At 40.0% G+C, this 25,283-nt stretch overlaps 1 protein-coding gene across 1 annotated transcript; it reads left to right on the top strand.

Moving 5' to 3' along the window:
* The first annotated feature begins 447 nt into the window (after positions 1 to 447).
* LOC134003593 (double C2-like domain-containing protein alpha) lies at positions 448 to 23,370 on the top strand. The gene is made up of 10 exons (XM_062442835.1): positions 448 to 800; positions 3,567 to 3,646; positions 4,784 to 4,858; positions 5,110 to 5,219; positions 9,869 to 9,995; positions 12,460 to 12,519; positions 16,915 to 17,114; positions 21,067 to 21,148; positions 21,459 to 21,555; positions 23,234 to 23,370. The coding sequence occupies exons 1-10, from the start codon at positions 452 to 454 to the stop codon at positions 23,368 to 23,370; spliced, it is 1,317 nt and encodes a 438-aa protein (XP_062298819.1). The 5' UTR covers positions 448 to 451.
* Positions 23,371 to 25,283: the final 1,913 nt, after the last annotated feature.

Genomic DNA, 25,283 nt, shown 5'->3' with positions numbered 1-25,283 from the left:
TATTCAGATGTATTCAATTGAAATGCAAATTTGTGCACATCCTCTTTGCTGTATTTTGTCTTCTTATGAGTAATGGCTTTCTTTTAAAAAGAGTTCTAATTATGTTGAAGGAGTTTTCAGTGTGAGAGGAGTTTGGGATAAAAGCTTCCTATCACAAGTCCTTCTTCTCATCTATATGGCAAATGAGAAACTGCTATTATGTGTAATGTCATGGCCAGACACAGGAAACGATCCTATTTATCACAAATACCTTAAGTTCACCTTGTTTTGTTTGTTAATGGGGAGCAGAAATGGAGAACAGCAGCCCATATCTGTAGATCAATGTCTTCACTCTTGCTTTGGCTGAATGCACTCAAGAAATTCTGTTGCTGTTTCGCTGAGAAGTAATACATTTTAACGTTCTAACTCGTCCTCTCCCTCCCTCTCTGTCTGTGTCTTTGCCTCTAGCCCCATGACTGTGCGAAAAGGAAAACGTCTAGGCATCTCCATTCAGGAGCACATGGCCATCGACGTCTGTCCGGGCCCCATCCGCCCCATCCGTCAAATCTCTGCCTACTTCCCTCGCCTCTCGCCCACTTCCTCCTTCTCAGAGCCACTCTCGCCCAGTCATCCGGGGGCTCCCACTGCACTCAGCCCTAGCAGCACAGGCCAAGGTGGAGGGCCCATTGGGGGAGGAGGAGGGAGCAGCAGTCTATTGACACCACTGTTACCAGGAGCATCAGGTGGAGGGGGCTCACTGTCAGCTATGAGCAGCATGGATACATCCATTGAGATCGACAGCTGTGACAGTGATGACAACAGTAAGTCACCTGAAAGTGACGACCTTCTTGAGCTTCTTGAGTTAAAGACTATAAACAATATAAATGAACTCAACATTTGATAAAATACTTTAAAACAAATTAACATTAACTATTTAACAAGCCCAGCTCACTTTACTTTAGCTACCATATCTTTATGTTACTGCACATCACATACAGTTTACAATAAAATGTCACATTTAGCATTTGTAAATGTTTGTAGTTTTTTTGTCAGTCTTGTCTCTGTGTAAAGCTAACAAAAGCAGCTTCTCGTTTCTAGCAAACAGCCATGGACTGTGTTGACTTTTTAAGCAAGCTCTAATCATGCTGAAGGGATTAAACTCCAACAGATTCATTTTCGTATATAGTCATTTTTGTGACTATATACAGCGTCTTAAAAAAATGAGGCTACAGCTAACGCTACCTGAACCAGGCTAAAAGTCTCACTGGGTGATGATCCACGTAGAAGAGCACAACTATGGAAAACATACCTGGAAGTGCAACACAATAGCTAGATGCTTTATTATTTGTATTTTCAAATATCACTTTTACAGGAGAAAAAAGATTTGAGTATGCTAAACAATGGGCCAGATGCAAGAATATGTTCGTATTTTTCTTCTTAAATCTGTCATACTTTTTTCGTGAGGTGGAATTTACGAGTGTGCCACGTCGGATTCACCAAACACTCGTATCACCAGGAAACAGTCGTAAATGACCTTCGTAAACATGATGAATCCCACCTGTTCTAAATGAACGTGCGTTCCCGAGAATAGTAAATTAACATGAATGACGCCCCCAAAAATACCATATACGGTCAGACATCTATCAGGTTGTGGAGAAGCTCCATTCATGAAAATGGCACTAAAGACTAAGAATAAGAACTTTACGAGCTCTCAGACTGAGGTCCCGCTCTCACAAATAGATCAACAGAAACACATATTATTATTTAGTGTGTAAGTGGTGGAATTAAAGGTCCTGAGAAAGACAAAGAATGAGGAAAAATGACCCGTGCTGTGAACGCTGTCTCTGCTGTTGCGCGCAGCATCACAGAAATAAAAACAAAAATGACTGAGCATGAATTATGCCAGAGGATGTCATCAGCCAGGGAGTTAAACTATTACTTCGATAAGCAATATTTCAATTAAATGAATAAAAGTTATTAATAAATAGTCAGTTTATATTGTATAAAAGTAGCTTTGTAGTCTCGGCCGCTAATATTTATATTGTACGCTTGCATTATATCATAGTTTCAATTGTCAATTCAAATGACTGATATATCTACCTAAATTGTTAAATAGCCTACTTCTTTATACTAAATAGCCTAATTATTTTACAAACAGAGTAATGTCATCATGATTATGGATTCAGAAGTGCAATTTAATGAACGGGACATAGTACACACTTCCCCCCCTTCTCTACATCCCCTGTAGTTCACACCCATTACTCAGGGGTCTCTAAAATACTGACAATATAATAATCGCTCAGCCTGCGGATCGACATTATTCATTTCTCTGTTAAGTGGTAGTCAGCATACAGTGATGTTAAAAAGAAAATCCAAGTCAATTGATTCTGAAGCTCAACTGCTGATGTTACACCTGCTGCCGGACTGCTGTCAGCACAGACCTGCTAACACCCGGGATGACAACGCAGGGCAAGCCGGCAGAAGAAGTTGAAGATGAGGGTACCTGTGTGGAGGTGTTATGTGTTCATTAAGTGATTATCATATCTTGCTTATAGTATATGATGTCAACCCCCCCCCCCCCCCCCCGGAAAAAAATTGAGTTCCCCCAAAAGACATGATATCCATTAGACAATTAGACAGTAACAGTCGTGTTTTATTGCTTTGGAGGACTGCAGGTTGGTTGTGCGTGAGAGGTACGACAGGTCTGCATCACTCGTAAATTTTGTTCGTACCTAAGAGAAAATCCAAAATACGAGGAAATTGGTGAATGCGTCAAATCCTCGTAAATCACTCGTACGCATGGTTCAAGAACGAATCTGTGCGTACGAGTGGTTCTTGCATCTGGCCCATTGAGTGCAACATTCCGAAAATTTCCCAAACCAAATAAATAGGACAGATCAGAGCTGTTACTCCAATCTCTCGTAGTGGCGGGTCCAGTCCTTAGTAACATATTAGCTCATTATATATCCTTTTCCCTTCCCTACTATTGTAATTAGTAAGCTTGTTAGCCAGATGTCAGCTATTGCTCTTATTAAAGTCCAATACACACTGTTTCCAGTGTTTGGCAGGCCTTCTGTGCCAAGATGATTAGAGACAGAGTTCAGGTCAGGGACTTCTCTGTAAGCATAATGACTAGTGATCACTACTGTGCCAACAACATAAATCAGTTGTGTATGCTGCTGCATGAACAGATAACACCACCAACCTCAGTGCATCCTCTCCATACCAGCAATAAGCTTTTGACCTTCCACATCAGAGCTGTCAAGCTGGGGTCCGGGGACCTTTAGGGGTCCTTGACAGCATTGCAGAGGGTCATCTTTACTACAGAGAATGATTGATTTAATGATATTTATCTAAAAAAATATAGAAGACATTTGCCAAACAAATGACTGAAAATCATTGTTAAACTAACAAAATGTGGTTTTGTGAATGTCTTTTTGAGTGTTCACACTGATGCAAGGCTAGCAAGATTTTTACTGTTATAATGTAATATTCTTAAATAATATGTAAGTTTCCTGTCATCATTCTCCAGCTCTGTTCCAAGTAATACAAAGTAACTGACACATATTTTTTGTGTCTGCTTCCAGCCTCCTTGGGGACGTTAGCGTTTGACCTACTGTACGAGAAAGCCACAAGCTCCTTACACTGCACAGTCCTGAGAGCAAAGGTAAACACTGTCCTCTGAAAACTCCACAAGAGCCTCCACAAGCAGAAACCTATATCTCAGTCCTATGTTTGTGTTTAAACCAGTGACACAAAACAGTTTTGTTTTTGTTTTTTAATTTTCAGTAATGCTAAAGCTAGGCTCTATAAGAGTGGTAATGTCAGTAGGTTGGTCCACAACTTAATATATCTCAACAAATTGGATCGATTGTCATGAAATCTGGTTCCCCAGAGGATGACACCTAGTTTGGTTTTTGTGCTAACTTGACTTAATATGACTCCAATACTTTATTTTATGACTAAATACATGCAAAACTAAAGACATTCACAACAGCATCAGGTGTACATTCTATTTAGTGCTAATTAGCTAACGTTAGTATGTTAACATGCCAAACTGAGACAGTGAACATGGTAGACATTATGTCCAAGGCCGTGTTCAGAAAACATGGTCTTATCATTCATCTTAATGAAGCCAGTCCAGTGATGCAGTCAGCATGAAGCGCTGGCACCTGTTACTTTATGATCATAGCAACTAAAAATGAATAATTGCCCCCTTGATAACAGCTATGCCGTGTTTTTTGCACCCGATAAGCCTTCAAATTCACACATCTGTCTCTCAAACTGGACTTTTTTCTTTTTTTGTATTTCATGTCTCAACTTGCACATCCAAAATCATGCTAACAACATAGAAAATGAAGAATTTATCCTTCATGTTGGGCACCTGTTAGTATGGTTGGTAGTCTTTACATGAAGACTTTAGAAATATAGAAATAGAGCTGAGCAGCTTTTTTGTTTAACTGATTTAAGAGAGAAATTACTGATATGAATGTGTGGAGACTATCTGTAAATGTATTCCATTGTCCCATTAGTGTGTACAGAAGATTTTCATCCTTCATTTTTTATATCGTTTTAAAACAGGCTAATAGGCTTCAGTACTCTGGTGAACTGGAACTATGTGTCAAATTAAAACTTCCTTCCTGCTCTCTACCTCTGTGCTTTGGTTTCTATTTGTAAATGAACCCATCACCCTTCAGTCTGGTAGTTGTTTAACAATTCATTATTGTGGGAGGCAGCTTGCACAATGTCCTTTGCCGCTCGTTTCACATTCCTCCCTTATATCTTCTCTCTGTGTCTCTATAAGGGTCTGAAGCCGATGGATTTCAACGGTTTGGCTGATCCTTACGTCAAGCTGCACCTACTGCCAGGAGCCTGCAAGGTCTTGTAACATCATTTTGTCCCTGAATTTTTACCAACTGTAACCTGTTACCCAGTACTTTATTTAAATGCACCCTCAATTCTTTGTGTACTTTAAAGTTATATAATAAAAATGCAAGTATAGACTAGAAACTCTCCAACAAAACAAACTGACCTTGTAGCCAGTAAGAGTTATTTTCCTGCTGAGGTTGTTTGCAGCTCTGAGAAAAAAGCTTTTGTTGTTTTCCCTCTCCTCTCTGGTGTGATGTAAAGGCCAATAAACTGAAAACCAAGACTGTTCGTAACACACTGAACCCTGTGTGGAATGAGACGCTCACCTACTGTGGAATCACTGAGGAAGACATGTACCGCAAAACACTCCGGTGAGTGTTTGCTGTAAAAGCTTTCTTGCTATTTCTGTCCCCTTCTCTTCTTGCCTCTCTGTTCTCTCTCACCCATCACAAAGCTGACTGTTGCTTACAAAGGATTTCTTATCACCTATCTCAATCACAGTCTTTTGCTCTCTGTTCACAGGCCTTTATCCTGTCTCTGTTTCAATGTGTTGCCTCTCTCCCTCTATCTCCACTGATCCTTTGATCCTCCACTGTCACCTCACCCTTCGTCCCTCTCTGTCCCCACATCTCTCCTGTCCACAAGGCTCAGGAAAGATCTGCACCGCACATGCTGAACCGTCCCCTTCTCTTCGTCTTTCTTAACATCTGTCTTCCCGCCTCTGTCTCCTTCCAACTTGCAATGACAGATTGAGGTCACACTAAGCACCGCAGGGTTTTTTAATTTCATTGACCCCCTCAAGAGGTGACAAAAGCTGTGAATTGTCTCTGTCTGTGACTAAAACTTTGCTACAGCCCACGTGGGAGTGGGATTTAAATAGGATCGACGGCTGATCTCTCGGGGGAAATTAGAGAAACTGACCTACCACCGGCCTACGACACTGAGTTAATTCAGCAGAGGCGTTTTAGGATCAGAAAACAGACAGTATAAACTATTGAAACATGTAAACATGTTGACATCACTTACTGCAGTGAACTGATGTGTCATCCAAGATATTGTCATCATGATGTGCATTTACACACATTTTAAGTAGAAGCAGAGAAAAAACAAATAATGGTCAAACACTAGGTTCCTCTCTACAAAGATAAACAGCAGTAAACATCTAAACAGTCACAGTGGGGTGTTTGCCACACATAATTTAACTGAACTCAACTGAATTTCAGCAATAATACAGAAAGAGATCCATCACAGAAAAAGGAGTGTTTACGATTTTAACACAGACAGCAGCCTCGTTCAATCACAATGATAAGCCTAAACTAGAAAGACTGCAGCCACACTTACATGTTTAAATACTGCAGCAGCAGGCAGCAAACTCAGGCGTATTCTCTGAGAGTTATAAACATAAAAATGACACAATTTTCATTTATTTCACAATGCGTGTTGGCTACTGGCCCGTTAGCTTTGGTGCAATAAGGCCCAGCACCTACGGAAGTACATTTCTGCAAAGAGAGAAAAAAAGTAGATGAGGAAAAGAGGCATTAATAAGCACCCAGGTGGGAAACAGGGTAGACTAATTGTGTTTATTTTTACTTTAATTCCTTTTGTATTTCTTGGTAATTGGTTCAATTAAATAATTGTTTTCCCTCTTTATGATTTAAATCTTTTAGCTATAGAGGGGTTTTAACATAAGCCATAGACACATTCCCTACCTCACCTGCACAGCCACTTTATTAAAAAACCTGTATTGCTGTAATGTGTCTGTAGTGTTTTATGTGTGCAAATAAATGTAATCAAATATGCCAAATATTCAGTGGTTGCAGCCTCTCAAATATGAGAATTTGAAACTATCAAACATGATAGTAAACTGATATCTTTGGAGTTTTGACCATTGATCAGAGAAAACAGTATATTTGAAAACGTCATTTTCTAGACAAAACAATTCATTGATTGATCAAGAAATCGTCAGCTATATCAATAGTCTGTCATTAGCTGCGTTGCATTTATTTATGTATATTATTTATTCATAACTCTTGAGCTGCGTTTACATTATGGCATCTTTTCAAGGAGCAGGAGCTGTAATGGTAAAATGTGTGTATGTGTAACTTACATCCTTCTCACGTCAATAACTGTTTTTTCTTCAAGCTTGACTGTTTGACCCATCGTACTCTGACTCGCCACTCCCTCCTCAAGCGTTTGATCACAGCCATCCTTCACTAATGCTATCTATCACACCCTCTTGTGCCTCTCACCACCAACTGACTTATTCTCTCCCTGTATATTCTCCTCTGCTCTCCTCTTTTTGTTCCCTAGTCAGTTTCCATCCTCCTCTTTCTTCCATCTTCATTCTTTCTTATTCCCGCTGCTCTTCGATTCTGAAGGGTTCAGTTCTTCTTTTTGCTAATAAGCTACTAGACTAGAAATTACCTCTGGAGGTGTCAACACATATCCGGTGTCCCCAGGCAACTGCCCCATTGCACCTTTCACATTCCTTCAATGCGCCGTTTTATTACTGGAAACCGAAGGCAGCAGGTGACTGCAATGTTTAATTCCTGTGGTTTATGAATTTAGTTCGGAGTCAAATAAAACCAAGAGGCAGCACATTTTCTCCTGACAGATTGCTTCCTTAATTTTATCGTCTCACTCTCATGTCTTTCATTCAAATTTACATAAAGCAAAGAAAAAGGCAGTCATGCTGGCTCTCAGTTAGCCCATTGCATACTGATTCTCTCTCTCTCTCTCACACACACACAAACACACACACACACAAACACACACACATACACAGACAGATTTAAATAAATTCTTCAGTTTATATCTCTCCTTCTCACCCACGTCACTCCATTCCTCGCTCTGTGGCTTTGGATTTCACAAACACAGCTTCCCTCCTCTCGCCCACTCCTACTCATTTATGCATTTTGTGTGACGTTGTGCCAGGTATAAAAGTTTGATAGCTCCATAAATATGGATCGACTTCACCTTGCATGATGCACTTTCACATTATTTAAATTCCCACAGGAAAGAAAATGGTAATTATGTGCAATGCTCGTATACAGATGCTGGATTTATACGTAGGTGATTTTCTGTGTATGTGCTCTTTAGCTCAGGTCGGTTTATGTCAACAACATCCCTCCCTCATTGTAATGTTACCAAAACATTAGGAATAATTAGATGAGTCATAATATGCACTGCTGTTGGACCAACTCCACCCTCGCTTCCTCACAAAGCACACTTCATCTGTCTAAATTGTGTGTTTTCTGTCTCTGCCTCATTATAATCAGCTTCTCTTATTTTTATTCTCCATCATTTTCTTTTTCTATCTCTCAAGACGCATGAAGACAATTTTTTTTCATGCTCTGTTGCCTGGTTCACTCATGACCTGTGTATATAATAAAATTAATGGTAAAAAATAATAAGACATCTGAACATGTCCAGGAATGATGCTTCAGACGTTCTGGGCTCGCTGTCAATAAACTGGCCTTCCCTTAACATCAAAGGACCTTTAAGATATTTTGTCACAGTTGTACTCCAAGCTAATGGCAACCTAAAGCATCTTTTTTCCACCAGACCAACCCAACCGAGGCCACAGAAGAGCGATGTAACAGCTTTTTGTTTTCAAATAGGTCAACAACATCTGCTCTCTGATGTCCAGCTCTTCCACTCTGCCTCCTCCTGTCATTGACACTCTGTCTGGGAACGTGACGTCTCTACTTCATTTTACTGGTGTCAGGAACAGTCACATTTCAGTCAGGAAATAGCGCTTCTCAGTGTTGTGAGTGACCTGCTCATAGCAGCTGATGCAGGGCCCCCTTCTCTCCTGATTGTCCTTGACCTGAGAACTGCATTTGACACTGTGGATCACGCTATCCTCTTAGAGCCCCTGCACACCACCAATGGACTGTCAGACTCTACACTTCAGTGGTTTCAATCCTACCTTTCTGGCAGGACTGAGCATGTCACACTGGGAGGATTAAGGTATAGATCGCTGTCTGTCACCTGTAGTGTTTCGCAGTGATCGGTTCTCAAATCTATCCTGTTTACCCTCTACATGCTCCCCGTTGGACGTGTCATCAGCAGACATGTTTTCTTGCTATGCTGATGATATGCAGGTGTACATCAAAACTGCCCCAAGCTCTTCTGCAGCCATGTCAAACCTCAGTACCTGTCTTGAGGAGATGAAGGACTGATGAGTATAAACTTCCTCTGCTTAAACAGCAGCTGTCCTTGTTGGTACTCCACACCAGATTCAGTCATTCTCCATACCTCCTCTCACCTTTGCAGGCCCGGACATCCCCCTTTCCTCCTCAGTCACTAATCTGGGTGTTCAGTTTGACCCTCAGCTGACTCTAGTTTCCATATAGACATCTATGCAAAACCTCTTTCTACCATCTCTAGGATATCTCTAATCTCTAACCCCTCTCTAACCCCATCAGAGGCAGAGAAACCTGTCCATGCCTTAATCTCCTCAAGACTGGACTACTGCAGTGTGCTCCTCACAGTGATCCCTGGCAGGAGCATCCAGAAGCCCAAGTACATTCAGAACAGTGCTGCGAGGATCCTGATGAGAGTGTCAAAATACAGACATATGACAAATGTAATCCAGTTGTCATTGCACTGGCTCCCTGTCTCCTTCATGATTGACTATAAAATCCTGCTACACACATACAAATCCATCAACACCGATGTGCCTCCCTACCAACAGGAACTGATCTTACCTCAAACCTCCACCTGCCAGAAGCTTGCTCCTCTGGGCGCTCAGTACTAAGCTCCGCACCATGGGGGATCAAGCTTTCTGCTCTGCTGCACCACACTTGTGGAGCAGCCTTCCTCACTAGCTGAGGGCAGCGTACTCGTCTCTTTTTAAAATCCTTTCTATTCAAGAATGCTTTTTTCATCTTAAATCTACTATTATCTTTATGTTGTGTGTTCTATGTTATTAATAAGGTTGCACTTTAAGTTTCACCATGAATGAAAAGTGCAGTACAAATTAAATGTACCCCATTCTTCTGTCTCTCACCCGTAGGGTGTCTGTGTGTGACGAAGACAAGCTGACACATAATGAGTTCATTGGAGAGTCGCGGGTGGCCCTGCGCCGTGTGAAGCCTGACCAGACCAAACACTTCAACATCTGTCTGGAGCATCCACCTCCTGTGAGACGAAAGAGAGAAGGGGGGAGGGCAGAAAGAATATGGGGAAGGATAAGAAAGACAGTAAAAGGGAGGAGAGAGGAAAATGTGTATGAGAGAGATAAATGACTGGATGGTATAGTAATTCTCAATTTATTATGGCTTACTGTGTGACTCACAGCCTCATCTTCTTTTAAAATAGGAAAAGATGTATGTGTGAGTGTGTGGGCGTGTGTATGTGTGTGTGTGTGTGTGTGTGTGGGAAGAAGAAAAAAAGCATGACATTATTTACTCACCAACAGGGAGGCGTTAAAATGTCAATATTTACTAGATATACCAATCCACTGCTCCGTTGACCAAACGCCTGGGTCTCATATGTGTCTCATATATATATATATAAAAGGCTAAAGTGTCTGCAAGGACTCTGTAGCATTGTTTAAAAAAGAGGATTTGCTGCACAGATCCTTTCCAAAGCTGCTTTATGGGTAGAAATATGTTACTAGAAACCAAATTTGAATCAACTATATTTGAATTGCTCAACTTCATTAAAATAACTGAATTTGAATTTGAATTATTTAACGTGAATAATTCGATTTAAAAAGTGAATCTGAATAGGATCATTTTAAATTAAATGTACTAGTTTGAAACTGAATGTAAGAATATGAAATTTAATTCAGTTGCTCTGAAACTCACTGAAAATTCATACTACATGCTTGCAATTCAAATCCAGTTTCCTGAGGCTCACATCTGGTTGTTGAGGAAGAGCAATGAAGTGCAGACTGATTCGACTCAAGCGTAGATTCACAAGATTCACATATATTTTAGGATAAACAGTGAACTGGCTGGTTTTCCTGTTACATAAACACACAATCATAAGCATTTAAAACAAGGATGCCATATGTTTTTTGTAACAAAGACATTCTGAGGCAGAGCATTTTATAGTTTAAAAATAAATGTAAAATATGACAGATGAAGATGACAGTAGAGGCTCAAAAGTAAAAGACTTAGTACCACTTTCTGATGTGCAACCCTTTATGAGGTTTTAATTCATTATTAGTTTTTAAGGGTTAATAAATAAACTAAAATATATATTATAACATTTATAAATGTATGTCATTAATCAAAACAAAACTGAATTTTCTGGTTGTGAAAAATGCCTGGTCTTTCTATTTAGGGATAATGCTGTTACAATTATGGTAATCATCAATAAATGCTTAGTACATTCTCAAGAAATGGATTTGGTCCATATCCTCTGCCGTCCTTTTCTGGACAATCATTTTATACAACCTGGCATCCCAAAACTTGTTCCTATTGATGGTGTAAAACTGATTCACCCATTAATAGGGCTAGAGGTTACAACTTTTAACAAAGGGTGCTTTACTAGAAAGTGAATTTAGAAAAATCACAGTCTAGTGTACCCAAAATTGCCTATGCAGATACTTTTCATGGCCAAATGTATTTGGACAGTCCTACTAAGCATGTGGACACAACACATTGCATCCATCTGCGATTATTCCGAATCTATGCACACTAACATGCTGCTACAACAGCATTCACTCTTCTAAGAGGCCTCTCTACAAAATGTTGGTACCTGGCTGAAGCAATTTGCCTTCATTCAGCCACAAGAGCATTTGTGAGAATGTTGGCTGATAAGGCTTGGCTCATAGTCAGCATTTAAATTCATCCAACAGGTGTGTGATAGAGTTCAGCGCTTTGAGCAGTCTGGTTAAACTCAAAAAACATTTCTTTATTCACCTCGCCTTTTGGCTTCTGTCATGTTGAAACAGGAACGGGAATTCTCCAAACTATTGTCTTAAATATAATAGTGCTATAACACTAAAGTTTCCTCTTTATTGGAAAGAAATATCAGGGGTGTCCACATACATTTGGCCGTGAAGTGTAGTTTGAATTAAGCAAATATCAGCCAATGATACTGACTTTGTGTTCTAATTCATACAATTTTTGCCTCAGAAATACAAATATTAGGTAAACAGACGACAGAGTATCTTAACTATTCTTACAGCCCACAAATAGCTTTTTGTGCAGGCTAAATGTCAGCTGGGTCACACATGGGAAAAGGGTACACAGAGATTGGAAGAATAAAGGGACAAAAGAAAGCGAGGGAGGCCCAGTGGAGCGTCAATAGACAGAGAGAGCAGGTGAGAGAGATGAGAAACAAATGGATTAAAATATAAAAGTGATGGAGAGCAGGGGGCATGTGCGTGCTGGGTTTTTGTTCTTTATAAGTCAGAAAGGTTGTTGTCTGTATTAGATTGGCCCCTAGGGGCCGGTGGCCACTCTGCGATCAAACGCTAAACCTCCCCTGTCATCCTGCCAACCAGTCACTGTGTCAGGCCTGTAATTTTCAAAGTGGCTTCACCCTGGACTCTACAGTACATCTATTCTTTTCTCTCTATCCTTTATCCTGCTGTCAGTCACTGCCTCTTATTGTGTCTCTTTCTCCTCTTTTTGCCCTCTCTGCCTCCAGCTGCCTTCACCCACTGCGATGAGCACAGCGCTGAGAGGAATATCCTGCTACCTGAGAGAGGTGACCCCCATGACTCCTCTATCTGTCTTTTCATGACCCTCCTCCTGTCTGTCCATCTTTCAACTGTCTTAAAGATGTGTGTGTGGTGCAAAATGATCACCATCACAAAAGTCTCACTGCTCTGTGGGCATGACACAGCACTGGAACAAAAAACATTCTAATCTTATTCTTCATCAGTCATTTATTAATCGCCTGTTTACATCTACTGTTACTTTTCCCTATAAAAACAGATTAACTGAATTAATTAGCAGACTTAGCAACAATTTTGATTCTTCTCTCTGTTTTGGTGAAGATCTCACCTTAAGCTCCAGAAAGCAAAAGTATTTTGCATTATTTTATGACACTGGATAACAATTCAACAGTTTTTTAAATAATCAGACAAAATAATCTAACTTTTTGTTGACTTTTATGCTTAATGTTACCAAGACCTGCTGGTGAAGATGTGGGCCATCAAAGTAGCAATTGTGTGTATCATTTTGTAAACCATGCTGCTGTGTTTTACGAACTTGAATGTTTTTTTCCTGCTGAGGCATCCATCGGCTTCCAGTCTTTTGTGTATGAGAGGACGTACAATGAGCAGGCTTCTGAAGCTCGAGTCCTGTAATCGATCAATCCTGCATTGTCCTGTGGAGTTTGTATTCACTCGCTACAGTGAAATGTTTTTATGAGAGGGTTCTCTTTTTGCTTGTATCACATACATGCACGAGGACTCAAACAAGCATGTAGGCGATGCTATACACATTCCTGCTGATGGTTTCATGCTGTCCCGCTGACTCACAGTTGGTAATGGTGAAATGCAAAAAAAAGTATAGAAATGTTCCAACGATGGCAGTGAAGAAAAAGTCTGCTAGCTTGTAAAGATCAAATTTTACCATGTAAGACTGAAAATATTTTTAAAGAATCTTCACAGATGTTTCATGGGGAAAGAAATGCATTCAACACGTTTGTTAGACTTTTGTTAGTATTTGCAGAGAAAAGTGGAATGTAAAACTTTGTTTACAAAAAATTCTCCACAGTTATTGTTTAGAGGTGCACAGCCTGCGAGAGGCCATGGAGACAAAAAAGAACTAATTTGTGCACTCAATTTAATAATTTGTGTCTTCCTGTGTACACCCTCACTCTGGTTTGCTTGGATTTAACAAGGTTTTACTTTGATCTTGGACTAAGATATGTGGATATACTTTGGGTTTTGGCTTGTAAGAACGACACTGTGTTAACCTGAAGTAAATCAAACCAGTTTCACCCACCCTTCATTCATCACATACGTATCAGCACATCAAGTAGTAACTGAAGTTATGTTGGGAAATGTATTCTTCGTTGCTTTCTCCAAACCTCAGCTTGACTGACTGTGTTTGTTGCATTCTACAAGAAGAGAACAGGCAAATAGATAAATTAAGAGATAATTAATTAAGAGTGCAGATTATTAAATTGGGAGCGTGAATTTGGTTTATTTTCTCTGTGGCACCTTTCAGGCTCTGTAGTGAGGTACTGTAGAGTACATTTGAAATCAATTAAACTGCATAATTGAGTTTGGTTTTATATGATTTTGAAATGAATTTAAATCAATCAGTGGTTGCCTGGTATGCCTTGGCATCAAGTAGAACGGACTTAGAAATGGAATATAATATTCGTATGTTTTCATTAGTGTATAATCACCTGAAAATAAGAATCATTGTGTATATATCTACATAGGGAGCTGGTCCTCTTCCACAGAGCCCATCATGTTGCGCTGCCATGTTTCTACAGTAGCCCAGAATGGACAAACCAAACACTGGCTCTGGAGAGGGCCTTTAACGTTTCACATGAGTTTCATGGCCTCCATAAATTGTCCTAGAAGTTTGGGAGGCTTGCAATCCGCCTCGCCTTTAGATGCCACTAAATCTTACGCACTGCTCTTTTAATGTGTTATTTTAGACACAGAGATAATTTTAGAGGCAACCCGCTCATCACATATTGTGTAAAGTGAATGAGGGTCAAACTAAAGGGCTGCTATAGTAATGTCATTGTGAGTAAAACAGCTTCCTCTGTGATTCTCACCATACTCGAGGCTGTTTAATGTGTCATCCCGTCTGCTCTCCGTCTCTTCTCACCTTGCAAATCCGCCCACAAATCTATCTGTTTCCCATTCGTCTGTCTGCGTGTGTATATGTAGTTGTGGCTGGCTACACACTGATGCCTGTTTATTTCCACCTGCCTAATGAGTTGCTCTCTATCGATCTGTGAAGGTCTGAGCTATTTTATTACCAGATACCTGTTGGAAATGATCCTCATTAATTGCAAGTTTTAAAGTCTATTACTCATTCACAGCAGATGGTGAAGTGGCTGTTGGCAGCAATGACGATTCCCAAAGAAAAACAGAGACAGAGAGAGGGGAAAGAGAGGAAAGAGAGAATTAGGTAAAAGAAAGGGAAGGAGGGGGGGCAAGCTGTTGAGACAATTAAAGAGAGGCAGGGAGGAGTGTGGCATATTGATCGCCTGGGCTGTGTCCACCTTTCGCCTGAAGATAAGACTTAATGAGAGATGGAGAGATACAAAGGAGAAGAGATTTGTTGGAAAATACAGTTGTGGAGTATTGGTATCCTTTTTACGTTTACAAATTACATTACAGGCACTAAAGCGGAGTATTTTTTCAGATAACTTGAAAAAAATAACACACCTTCAGTGATGAAAATCTTGAAATAGCGAATGTGTCTTTCCTATAAATACCTTAAATGTAGGCCTATTGGTGCTGTTGGCCATGAGTGTGAGTCACAGTCCTCTGAGAACATCGTCTTTCCCTTCTTTACCCTCTGTTGCTGCCTCTTCTCTTTCTTTCGTCTGTCACTTCGAATCTACTCTGTTGTTCTGCTTGTTGTCAAATGCTTTGATAACAGTTTGATGTTGTCCACGGAAAATACTCAAGGCAGGAACAACCCAGCGGCATTAATGTGACTTAAAGGTTGATGCTTTAGTTTGTTGAAGACAGCTCTTTGCCATCGGATCCGATTTCACTCCTGTTTATTATTTGTTTGCAATGCAGCAGTGATAGTCGGGTTTGTCTCTGAGCTGTGGCAGATGAGCTCAGATGTTAGATAAAAGTCACTGAGCTCATTGGTTGAGTCTGCTTATGAGAAAAAGAAGAACATTGAACTACATCGCAGTGAAGGACACAGAGTACATTTAAAAGTTGTTTTGAAAAACACAAATCACATTAAATTCATGAGCAACAAAATTCAATAAACTCAAAGATGCAGCCTTATTTGGTCTGGTACGACTGGTTGTTCATGATGGTTAAGTCAGCTGATATTTAGACTTTAGCTGTATAATAATTTCACTGACTTTATGACTCTACTGTTATGCTACCTGAATCAAACAAACATGTCCCAACAAGGTATCAGGTTTCAGGTCAGGTTTTGGTTGTTTGTTTCATAAAGCTTTGGGATCAGATTGGGTTTTTACAATATATTTAGATTTTATGTTATTTATTCTATATTTGTATGTAGATATATGTACATTGTATTATTCAATATCATTTTCCTACCATCACTTTTGGGCGCAAACTTTGTATGTCCAAAACCAGAAATGAAAAAATCCAATGGAGCAAATGGAGTAGCTCTTTTTATCAGTTTTCATTGGTTAATGTGTATGGTGACCTATAGCATTTATTAAAAAAAAAAAAAAAGATAAAATATGGAGTTACCAGGTTTTTGCCCGACTTTAACAGTATATAATTAAGTATAAAATAATAACTGTGCCAATCATCTCTGGTCTATTTTCAATGCAGGATTAAACCTGCATTGATTTTTTTTACCACTAGGGGGCAGCTCAATAAACTATAATGATCTCTGTTTACTGTTAATATGGGGACTATGTTAGCAAACAGTGGCTTATTTAAACAGGCACAGAGCAACATTATCACACAACTCCTGAGGGAAATATATATGGCTCGCTGGTTTCTAAATGCTCAGCAGTCTTCACCAGCTAGTGGCTAAATTTGCCTGACTGCCGTTTGTTGCTGAGCATACTGTGGGTTATCAGAGCTTTTATGTGGAAAACAACTCCTTGCTGCAACTGAAAATGAAAATGAAATGAGTGAACCAAAACAGTGAGGTTTTCAGCAGCAGGTTATGATTCCCTGATGCATCATTTTATCCGAGGCCTTTTAACTCCTGACCTTTGGGACCTAAAGTTACTAATGTAGTGGCTACACCCTTTTCCTGATGTCTAACCCTAACCCTCTCTCTCTCTCTCTTTCTCTCTCTCTCTCTCTCTCTCTCTCTCTCTCTCTCTCTCTCTCTCTCTCTCTCTCTCTCTCTCTCTCTCTCTCTCTCTCTCTCTCTCTTTTCTCTCTCTCTCTCTCTCTCTCTCTCTCTCTCTCTCTCTCTCTCTCTCTCTCTCTCTCTCTCTCTTCTTCAGTGGGAGAGCGAGCAGCAGAGAAGTCTAGAGGAAAGAGGCCGTTTGCTGCTCTGTCTGGAGTATCTCCCCCCGGCCGCTGATGGTGTTACGAAGGGCGAGAGCAAGGAGAGGGCTCGTGGTGGGCTGTGCGTGGGCGTCAAAAGATGTGCCCACCTGGCAGCAATGGATGTAAATGGCTACTCCGACCCCTACGTTAAAACGTAAGGATGACACCAAACCACTGACTGAAAGTGATTTCTGTGTAGTGGTGTATTTGACTATGAGCTACAAGACAAGTTCATTTAAAAATTGCTGATATCTTTACTTCTAGTCTCTTTGTTTGGCATAATCCAACTCGGCATTTGCTCAAAAAGCACCAAAACTACCACACTGCTAGAACCTTTTAATGTTTTTGTGACAATCTGATGAAGGAATTTGATCTTTTTGCTTTTAAGTGATATTGTCTGTAAAATACCCCCTGTAAATATGACTCTCTGCAATACAAAATGAATTGATGAAATTAAATTCAAAATGTAAGAAGAAGAGGGCCATCACAGCCCCTAATTACAGACAGACTGTAGTTGCCCACAGCTCAGTACGCTGTCAGCGCCTCTGTGTCCGGAGATGCTGTAACTGGGGGTTCTATTTTGGTTTTGTAAAAACTGGAAAAGCTCAAAATAACAGAGAGGAAAGACAGTCACTGTGGTGAAAGTTGGCACTGTGACTTGACTGCCTTGTCGTCACAGTTGAGAAACCATGGGTGCAGAGTAGATGTTCTCTGGCAGCAACCCACTGGTGCACAGCAGGTCTTAGCAGCTAATTCACTTATTACTATTATATATATTATATATGTTACATTTCCCCCAGTTTTGGTACTTTCTCTCTCTGTAATACACACAGCAACGGGGTATTGGAGAAAAAAAAATCGAATAACTCCTGGCTCTAATGTCTCTGTAGCATTTTGATAGATCATATAATTCCTTTTGGGAGATAAATGTTGGTCTCGTGAAATTGTAGCTGCCACTTTAGTTTTTCTGAATGTAAAGTGAAGCTTCATGTTTTTGTTGGACAGGACAGTGCTGCCTCTGGAGCCTCCATATTTACAGACATCAGCACATTTCAATCAATACAAATGCATTCAAGTGAACAGATCAATCTATATAAAATTTCATTTTATTTTATTAAGCTATATAACAGCTTGGATTTTTATTACAGCTACATTATAGACTGAATAATCTGCCAATGAGGTTATTTTTGTGAGAAAAACAGGGTTTGAGTTGAGATTATTTTGTCACAGTACAGTCAGGTAGTTGTGTTGAAGCTGAGCTGCTGTACTCCCAAGTCAAACTTGCCATGTCCGAACTAATAAGAATGCAAGTCTGAACATGGCGTACTTGGTATTGAGAAAGGCTCTTTTTCAAATTGGGTACAATCAAAGCTGCGTTATTTTTTTCCCACCCGCATTCTAGACTGAATATATGTTAAAACGGTGCCTGCAAGTTCAAATCCAGGGCTTCAGTCTGCTCTGATCGCTTCGTTTGCAATGTTACCTCCACTTCCTACTTGTGATGATGTCAGATTGATCATGCTTTCCCACAAATGGCCATCTGTTATATAGCCTTCACTAAGGCTGTTCCATGTGTTGTTTGTGTTTCCCACTCGCATATTTTTTGATCTGTTTCGAGCTTGAACATGAACAGATGTATTTGTGAAGTTTCTGTTTTTGGTAAAGAATTATCAAAAATGAAGTGAAATCCTTCTACTACTGTTAGTAGCCTCCTGAGCCACCAGACATCAGCAGAGAGGCAGCTTCCAGCAGCTGACAAATCAGAACAGAGTGGGCTCATCAAGAGGGGGGCTAAAACAGGCTGTAGCAGACAGATGTTGAACTGAGGTGCTACATAATATAAGATAAATCAGGGGCTTACGCAAATCATGCAAAGATATTCCAGTAGAGCCCCAGAATATAAATATAATGTAGACCCGGAAATATGCATGACACATCCTCTTTAAATGAAATAGACAATACCTGAATGAAAAACAAATGCTTAGAAATGTATTATAATAACAAATGACATCAATACTAGCGCACAAACCCATCTTAGACGAATGGATTGACATTTCACAGCCCTCATTTCAGAACAATTTCCACATGGCCTATGCACCAGTCTCCCTCTCCACTTTAATACCTGTATGTTTGGTCTTAACTGGCCGTTGGCTCATATTGATCGCATGAATCATCTATTGTTGCCAATCACGAGTGACAGATGGCTCGAGTTGACACTGCATAAGGTAATACTGACAGATGAGGCCGGCTTTCGCACAACTGGAAGTCATTGTGAAATATGTTACTCATTCGTCAAGATAATGATGACAGTGTGTCTCTATTGACAGCCTTCAAAATAGATTGAAAGGCAGTGACATGATCTAATGTTATTGGCGTACTTTATAACGGAGGAGACAGAGGAAACAAGAGTCGGGTGCTATTGTTGGTGTCATGGAGGTCTTCTGAGTTTCATTACTCACTGAGGAAAGAAAAGCAATACTGTGTGTGTCACTGTGTGTGTGTTTGTGTCAGTGCCAGAGAGGGCAGGAAGGTCTCTGGGTTGAATGATGCACTCTGACAGAAGCTGGACAAATGAGCTTTAAAATTCCTCCTCTTCTTCACTCGGTGTTCTCCCGAGTGCTTGTTCTCTCTTTTAGATTGTTTCTGGAGTGTGTAAATCATAAAACACACACACACACACACACACACACACACACACACACACACACACACACACACACACACACACACACACACAGATAGGCATGCCACCATGCTTGCACACACCAGCCTCTCTTCCTCTTACCCGTCATGCGTCAAGCTCATGTTTTCTCCCTGCTTCTTTACATCGACCGAACCTACGCGTACATCGCTCACACATCCACAGTAACACATTGTGCACCTTGTTTAATTTGGGATGCGTGCTCACATCTTTGCCCTTTGGCGGCAGATTTTTCCCAGATGCTTTGTTGTGTCTAAGAGCGTGTGGGAACATACGCTCTCAGAGCTGTGGGTGGTGGGTGGAAAGCAAATGTGAATAGAGATTTAGTTGTGCTCCTTCCAGCTGGCTTAAAAATATCTTGAGAATTTAATGACAGCTTGCGGAGGGGATGCTGAGCTTTTTCAATCTGTGCTGTGTTGGTGAAGAAATTACTTATCAGTCCTTACACTCACACTGGGCTAGTTTCACAAATAAAACATCAAACATTTACAGGAATAGTTCAACATGCCTTTCTTCGCTTTCCTGCTGAGAGTTACATGAGGGAGAGACCCATAAATTCATTATACATTTTTCAGCAGTATCTTTCTACTCCCTTTCAAAGTGAGATGTGATACATTTCTCCCATTCCTGGAAACATTTAACTTTTGGGTTTAGAGCTTCCTGTGTTTCCTCTTGGATTTCTTCCACGATGGTGAATCTTATCCTTTTCATCCCCATTTTTCGTTTCACCGAGCTGCAAACATAGTCATGCTATATCTGGTTTCTGGGAATTTTTGGGTCACTTTTTGTATGAGGAGTTTAGCCTGTCTGTTTAGCCACAGCCAGCAGTTGGTTAGCGTAGTTTAGCATAAAGACTGGAAATGGGGGGACACAGCTAGCCTGGATAACAAAATCCGCCTACCAGCACCTCGGATGCTCACTAATTAACACATTACAATTTGTTCCTGGAAAATGAAAACTGTAAACTGAAAATAGCCAAGAAACAGTCTGGCACACAATCCCACAACATGTCATTTTTACTCTGTACACAGTTTTTGTATGGATCAAACAAATGAGCTGGACGATCATTTGAGTGTTATGGATCTTCTCATCTAACTCACGGCAAGCAAATGAGTATCTAAGTGTTAATTTAAGTCATTTAAATCTTTCACTAAATGACCTACAGTGAAAATGTCATTTACAAAGAAGTAAAACAGTGATATGAAAAGGAAACCCACTGACTCTCTCTTCATTTTCAGTAATTCCTGAGTGGTCATGATGATTTTCTACATGCTGAAATAACTGACCCTTATGCAGTCATTACTGGCATTTGCAGTCATCCTCACTATTCCTTCCAGCAGTGCTATGACATGTGAATGATAATGACCCAACTCTTGTGTGATGGTTTCACGTTCTTCTGTCTCAGGTACCTCAAGCCAGACGTTCACAAGAAATCCAAGCACAAAACAGCGGTCATAAAAAAGACTCTGAACCCAGAGTTTAATGAGGTAGACAACAATTAGTCGATTCATGTGTGTGTGTGTGTGCGTGTGCATGTGCGTGTCTGCAGGAGCTTAACTGTTGAATGTAAAAAGACAGCTCATTTAGACTCATATAGTCCTCAGAGACACAACACTGCATACAAAGTTTCTGCAACCTTTTAGTAAGACAGCCAATTACAGTTTGCATATTTTTACCCACTGCCTCATTAGTGAGTATTTTAGAGATTTATAGAAGAGATGCAACATGTATATTTGATGTGATCATTTGACCCTTTGCTCTCGCCCACTGCTCCCTTTTCCCTCTGTTTTCACCTAGGAGTTCTTCTATGAAATCTCCTTCTCAGAATTAGCCACCAAGACGCTAGAGGTCACGGTGTGGGACTACGACCTGGGCAAGTCCAATGACTTCATTGGTAAGCTAACGTCACAAGCATACCAGGAGCTAATCATTTCCTGCCAGTGATCTCGTGTGAATTTGTGGATTACTGATTATCTGGTTGGTTTTATTAGCTAATAACGCTGTAGCTATGGCAGATGTCTCCAAGGATATTTTTAAGATGTTCTCTATTCTCTGCTGTCCTCCGAGTGCAGTTCTGTGTGTAATTTGCAGGATTTACTGCCAAAAGGGTGTCTTTGTGACATTTTGGCTGAAAATGAGATTTATACTACTCTCTCTCCAGGGATAGGTGTACTTAATTACTGTTCCACAATTTGAATAACTTTTTGTCTACTTCTTTGTCGCAGGGGTTTAGAATACAGTTCTTAAAGGTCAAGTCTGTTTTTTTTAACATATTTATATTTTACCGACTTCCTCTGCCTGTCTGGGGCTGAAACGCAAGCCTGTTTGTTTCTGCTGAATGATATTAATGGAACACAAAATGTATAATTTCATTTTTTTTAAAAGAGGTTAAAAAAAAGTAAAATAATTTTCTTTGTAGCTTTGAACAAGAGTAAGTAGTGCATTTGTTGGGGGACTATTTCTACAGTGTATTAACACATGTTTGGTGCCCTGGCGACTATTTGTATTTATGTTAATGGTAGTCAAAGACAATGGACGGCCAGTTGGTGACGACAAGAAGCGAAACCTGACTTAATTGTGTTCATTTTGTTTTTTAATTTCCACATTTTCAACTTTAATCCAGTTTGATCTCAGCTTTCTGAGGCTGAAAAGGTCATATGCAGTGATGGTAATCACATTTATTGCAATTAGATTTTAAGATTCTAATTATTATCACTCAAATCGATTTCTGATAGAGTACAGACATGCTTTTAAACACTGCTCTGCTATACCTGATAGTCAAACGAGCACAAAGGATCTCCACTCCTGTCTGTTTAGGGCAAACTTTTGGATGTTACCGCTGGTCTGCTTCAGGACTTTCAGTTCTTTTGCCACTGTTTGACATCAGGTAATGGTCTTCTTATGGTGATGGTGTCTATGCTCTCTTAATTGGTGCGATCAAGTAGTTGAAAATACATAGGAGTTTTCATGAGTTTTCCATGTGGGGAACGTTGGCAGCTTAGAGACACAATCAAAGATAATCAAATGAAAACTGAACTCTGCAATAAATTTGTTGCAAAAAGTTGGCAAAGTAATTAAGACTTAATAACACTTCATCATTAACACTTCAAAAATAGGACTAGTTCCTTTCGTTTGCATAAAAACAAACCATCTTTTATTTTTGCTCTGCAGCATAATTAGGAACATTTATATTCAACTTTTTGGGTCTCACAACGGGTCTTGATTTATTTTCAAATTGAAATGTATTTTGGTCTGTAAGTTATCAGAAAACAACATTAGAGCCAAAAAACAAGGCAGACTTCCATCATCAGACAAAAACTTGCAATATTCTTGCAGATTAGTGTCAATTAGACGTTCAGATAATACGTTTTTAATGTGTTCAAGTGGTTCTTTAAACATTTTTTAACTTGCTGAGTTCCTGCAATTAAGCTCCTCTTCACTACTGCTCCATACATTCACCACTTTAATTGAAACACAATTAACTTTTTTTTCTTACATTAACTCTTTGTTTTTTAAACATGTTTATTCCTCTCAGGTCATATTCACTGATTTTCTGTGTCTGCACCGGTCAGGAGGTGTATCTTTAGGGTGTCACTCACAGGGAGAGACTCTGCAGCACTGGATAGACTGTCTGAAGAACAAAGGCAAGAAGGTGGAGCGCTGGCACACGCTGACCAATGAGCTGCCTGGATCCACGCTGCAGGAATGAACTGCACCTCTGCCACTGTACTGACACAGGAGAGAGAGAGAGAGAGAGAGAGAGGGACAGCCTGAAGACTCGAGACAGGAGACACTTCATCGCATGCTCTGAGGATTTTCTGCATGACTATGAAGGATTCATATCCTAATTACTTTGTGTCATAAATGAGTTCATAATTCATAATAATACCCAAAGGGGTCACACTCAGAGATCAATACAGTAATGTTGGATCTAAATAGGCCTGATGCAAATCTGGGAATCCTTCCCTGCCACAAAGCTAACAATGTAAGAATTTTCATAATCATATTCATAGGGATCCATGTCCCTTTTGTGGATTTAATGTCAATCTAAATGCTCCTCTGCACAGCTTCAAACTGGTCAAATCTCAATCAACAAGAATTGAAGTCATGCAAGAAAATATAATGAGGGAGAAAGTTGAATTATCCTGCAGTTCACCTCTCATGTCATCCCTCATGTCAGGTTTGCTTGCGTTTATTAAATTTGGCCTGTTATTTTAATTAACAGCTGACATTAAAGATCCACTGTTACAACCATCACTCTCACCGCGCACATACCTCTCCCTGTTGCAATAATGTTTTGCCTAATGCTTCCGAAGATTTCCAAGTGGTCTTAATACCGTCAGACATTTTGAATCTATTGATCTGATTGCCACTGGATTGCCTGCAGACAGCACAACCTAATAAGATAATTGGTTCTTCCATGTTAATGGTTTGTGTCAGTGATTTGCATGTTTGGTGTTGTTGGAGCAAACTAAAATTCAAATATGTGCCAGGCTCTGCTGCAGGATGAAGTGTTTATCATTGTGTTGTTCCCAATGCCCCTGAGATGTGAAGCTCTGATTAACTAAAGATATATATTTTTATTTTTTGTTATGTTGTTCACAGTTGTTTGATGTTTCAGCTCAAATATCACTGTGCCGGTTTCTTGTTGAAGACACGTTGATGTAATCCTAATTTTGCTCCCTAATTCGTGCAGACGGGAGCAGAGAAAAGTTTCAGAGCAGATTGTTTTCAGGAGAGCCGTGCATGGTCGTACTCTGACACACCGTAAATTGAACGATTTAACTTTCTTTGTTCCTGAATTACAAATATGAATGGTGTACAGAGTGCAGTGTTGTCTGTTAACTCTCCATAGCTGCTGCTTTATTTATGGACTGCAGGTTTTATCTGTGCTCGGTCCCGTGTGGTAAAAGAGGCATGCTGAAAAATACCAGTGGTGTGCATATGTAAATATGTATTGTGTATTGCATTGGCTGTGTAACTTTTGAAAGTGTGCATGATGTTTCTTTTTCATAAAACATTCATATTGATTCATTGTGTGTATCCCTGATTCTGTTTTATTTGCTCCAAGATCCCAAAGCAGCTCAGCCCAGTGGCCCTCCAATAAAGCCAATACTTCCACAGCGGCCAGGATTCGCCACTGCAGCCACAGCTCTGACAGTGGTTTCAACAATAGTCATGCCGCAGATGTGTCCAGAGAGCACAGAGGCGCACAGAGCACAGTTATTTATATATTGGGAGAAGGAGGTCGTGCCTCAACAATATGATTCCCAGCTGAGTGCTAAACCCACAATCCAGTGAGTGTATTGAATATGAAAAGGTGGCACATCTCAAATTTACAAGCCAAGCACATACTACTACTGCCTCTATTACTAGCCTACGACTACTACAACTACCACCACCACTACTGATAATAATAATTATAATAATAACAATGATGTTAGTATGTTGTCCTTCTTGACATGGAAATTTGAGATGTGCCATCTTTTCATATTTTTGGAACATGCTCACTGTGTTTACATATTTTTAAATACATGTATTTACCAAATATGTCAAAATAGCATAAAATAATCAATTTGTATATATAATGTGTACATAAAAATAGCACTAAAGAGGAAATTA

This window comes from Scomber scombrus, chromosome 21, assembly GCF_963691925.1.
Source record: "Scomber scombrus chromosome 21, fScoSco1.1, whole genome shotgun sequence".
In the NCBI taxonomy this organism is placed as follows: domain Eukaryota; kingdom Metazoa; phylum Chordata; class Actinopteri; order Scombriformes; family Scombridae; genus Scomber; species Scomber scombrus.
Note: the sequence above shows the minus strand (reverse complement) of the source record. Positions and strands in the feature narration are given on the sequence as shown.

What these genes read in the sequence shown, in the direction of transcription:
- LOC134003593 (XM_062442835.1), top strand. Translation starts at nt 452, where the DNA reads ATGACTGTGCGAAAAGGAAAACGTCTAGGCATCTCCATTCAGGAGCAC. An exon ending in GTCTGGAGCATCCACCTCCT is followed by an intron (nt 9,996 to 12,459) that starts GTGAGACGAAAG and finishes CTCTGCCTCCAG; the next exon opens with CTGCCTTCACCCACTGCGAT. An exon ending in TGAACCCAGAGTTTAATGAG is followed by an intron (nt 21,149 to 21,458) that starts GTAGACAACAAT and finishes GTTTTCACCTAG; the next exon opens with GAGTTCTTCTATGAAATCTC.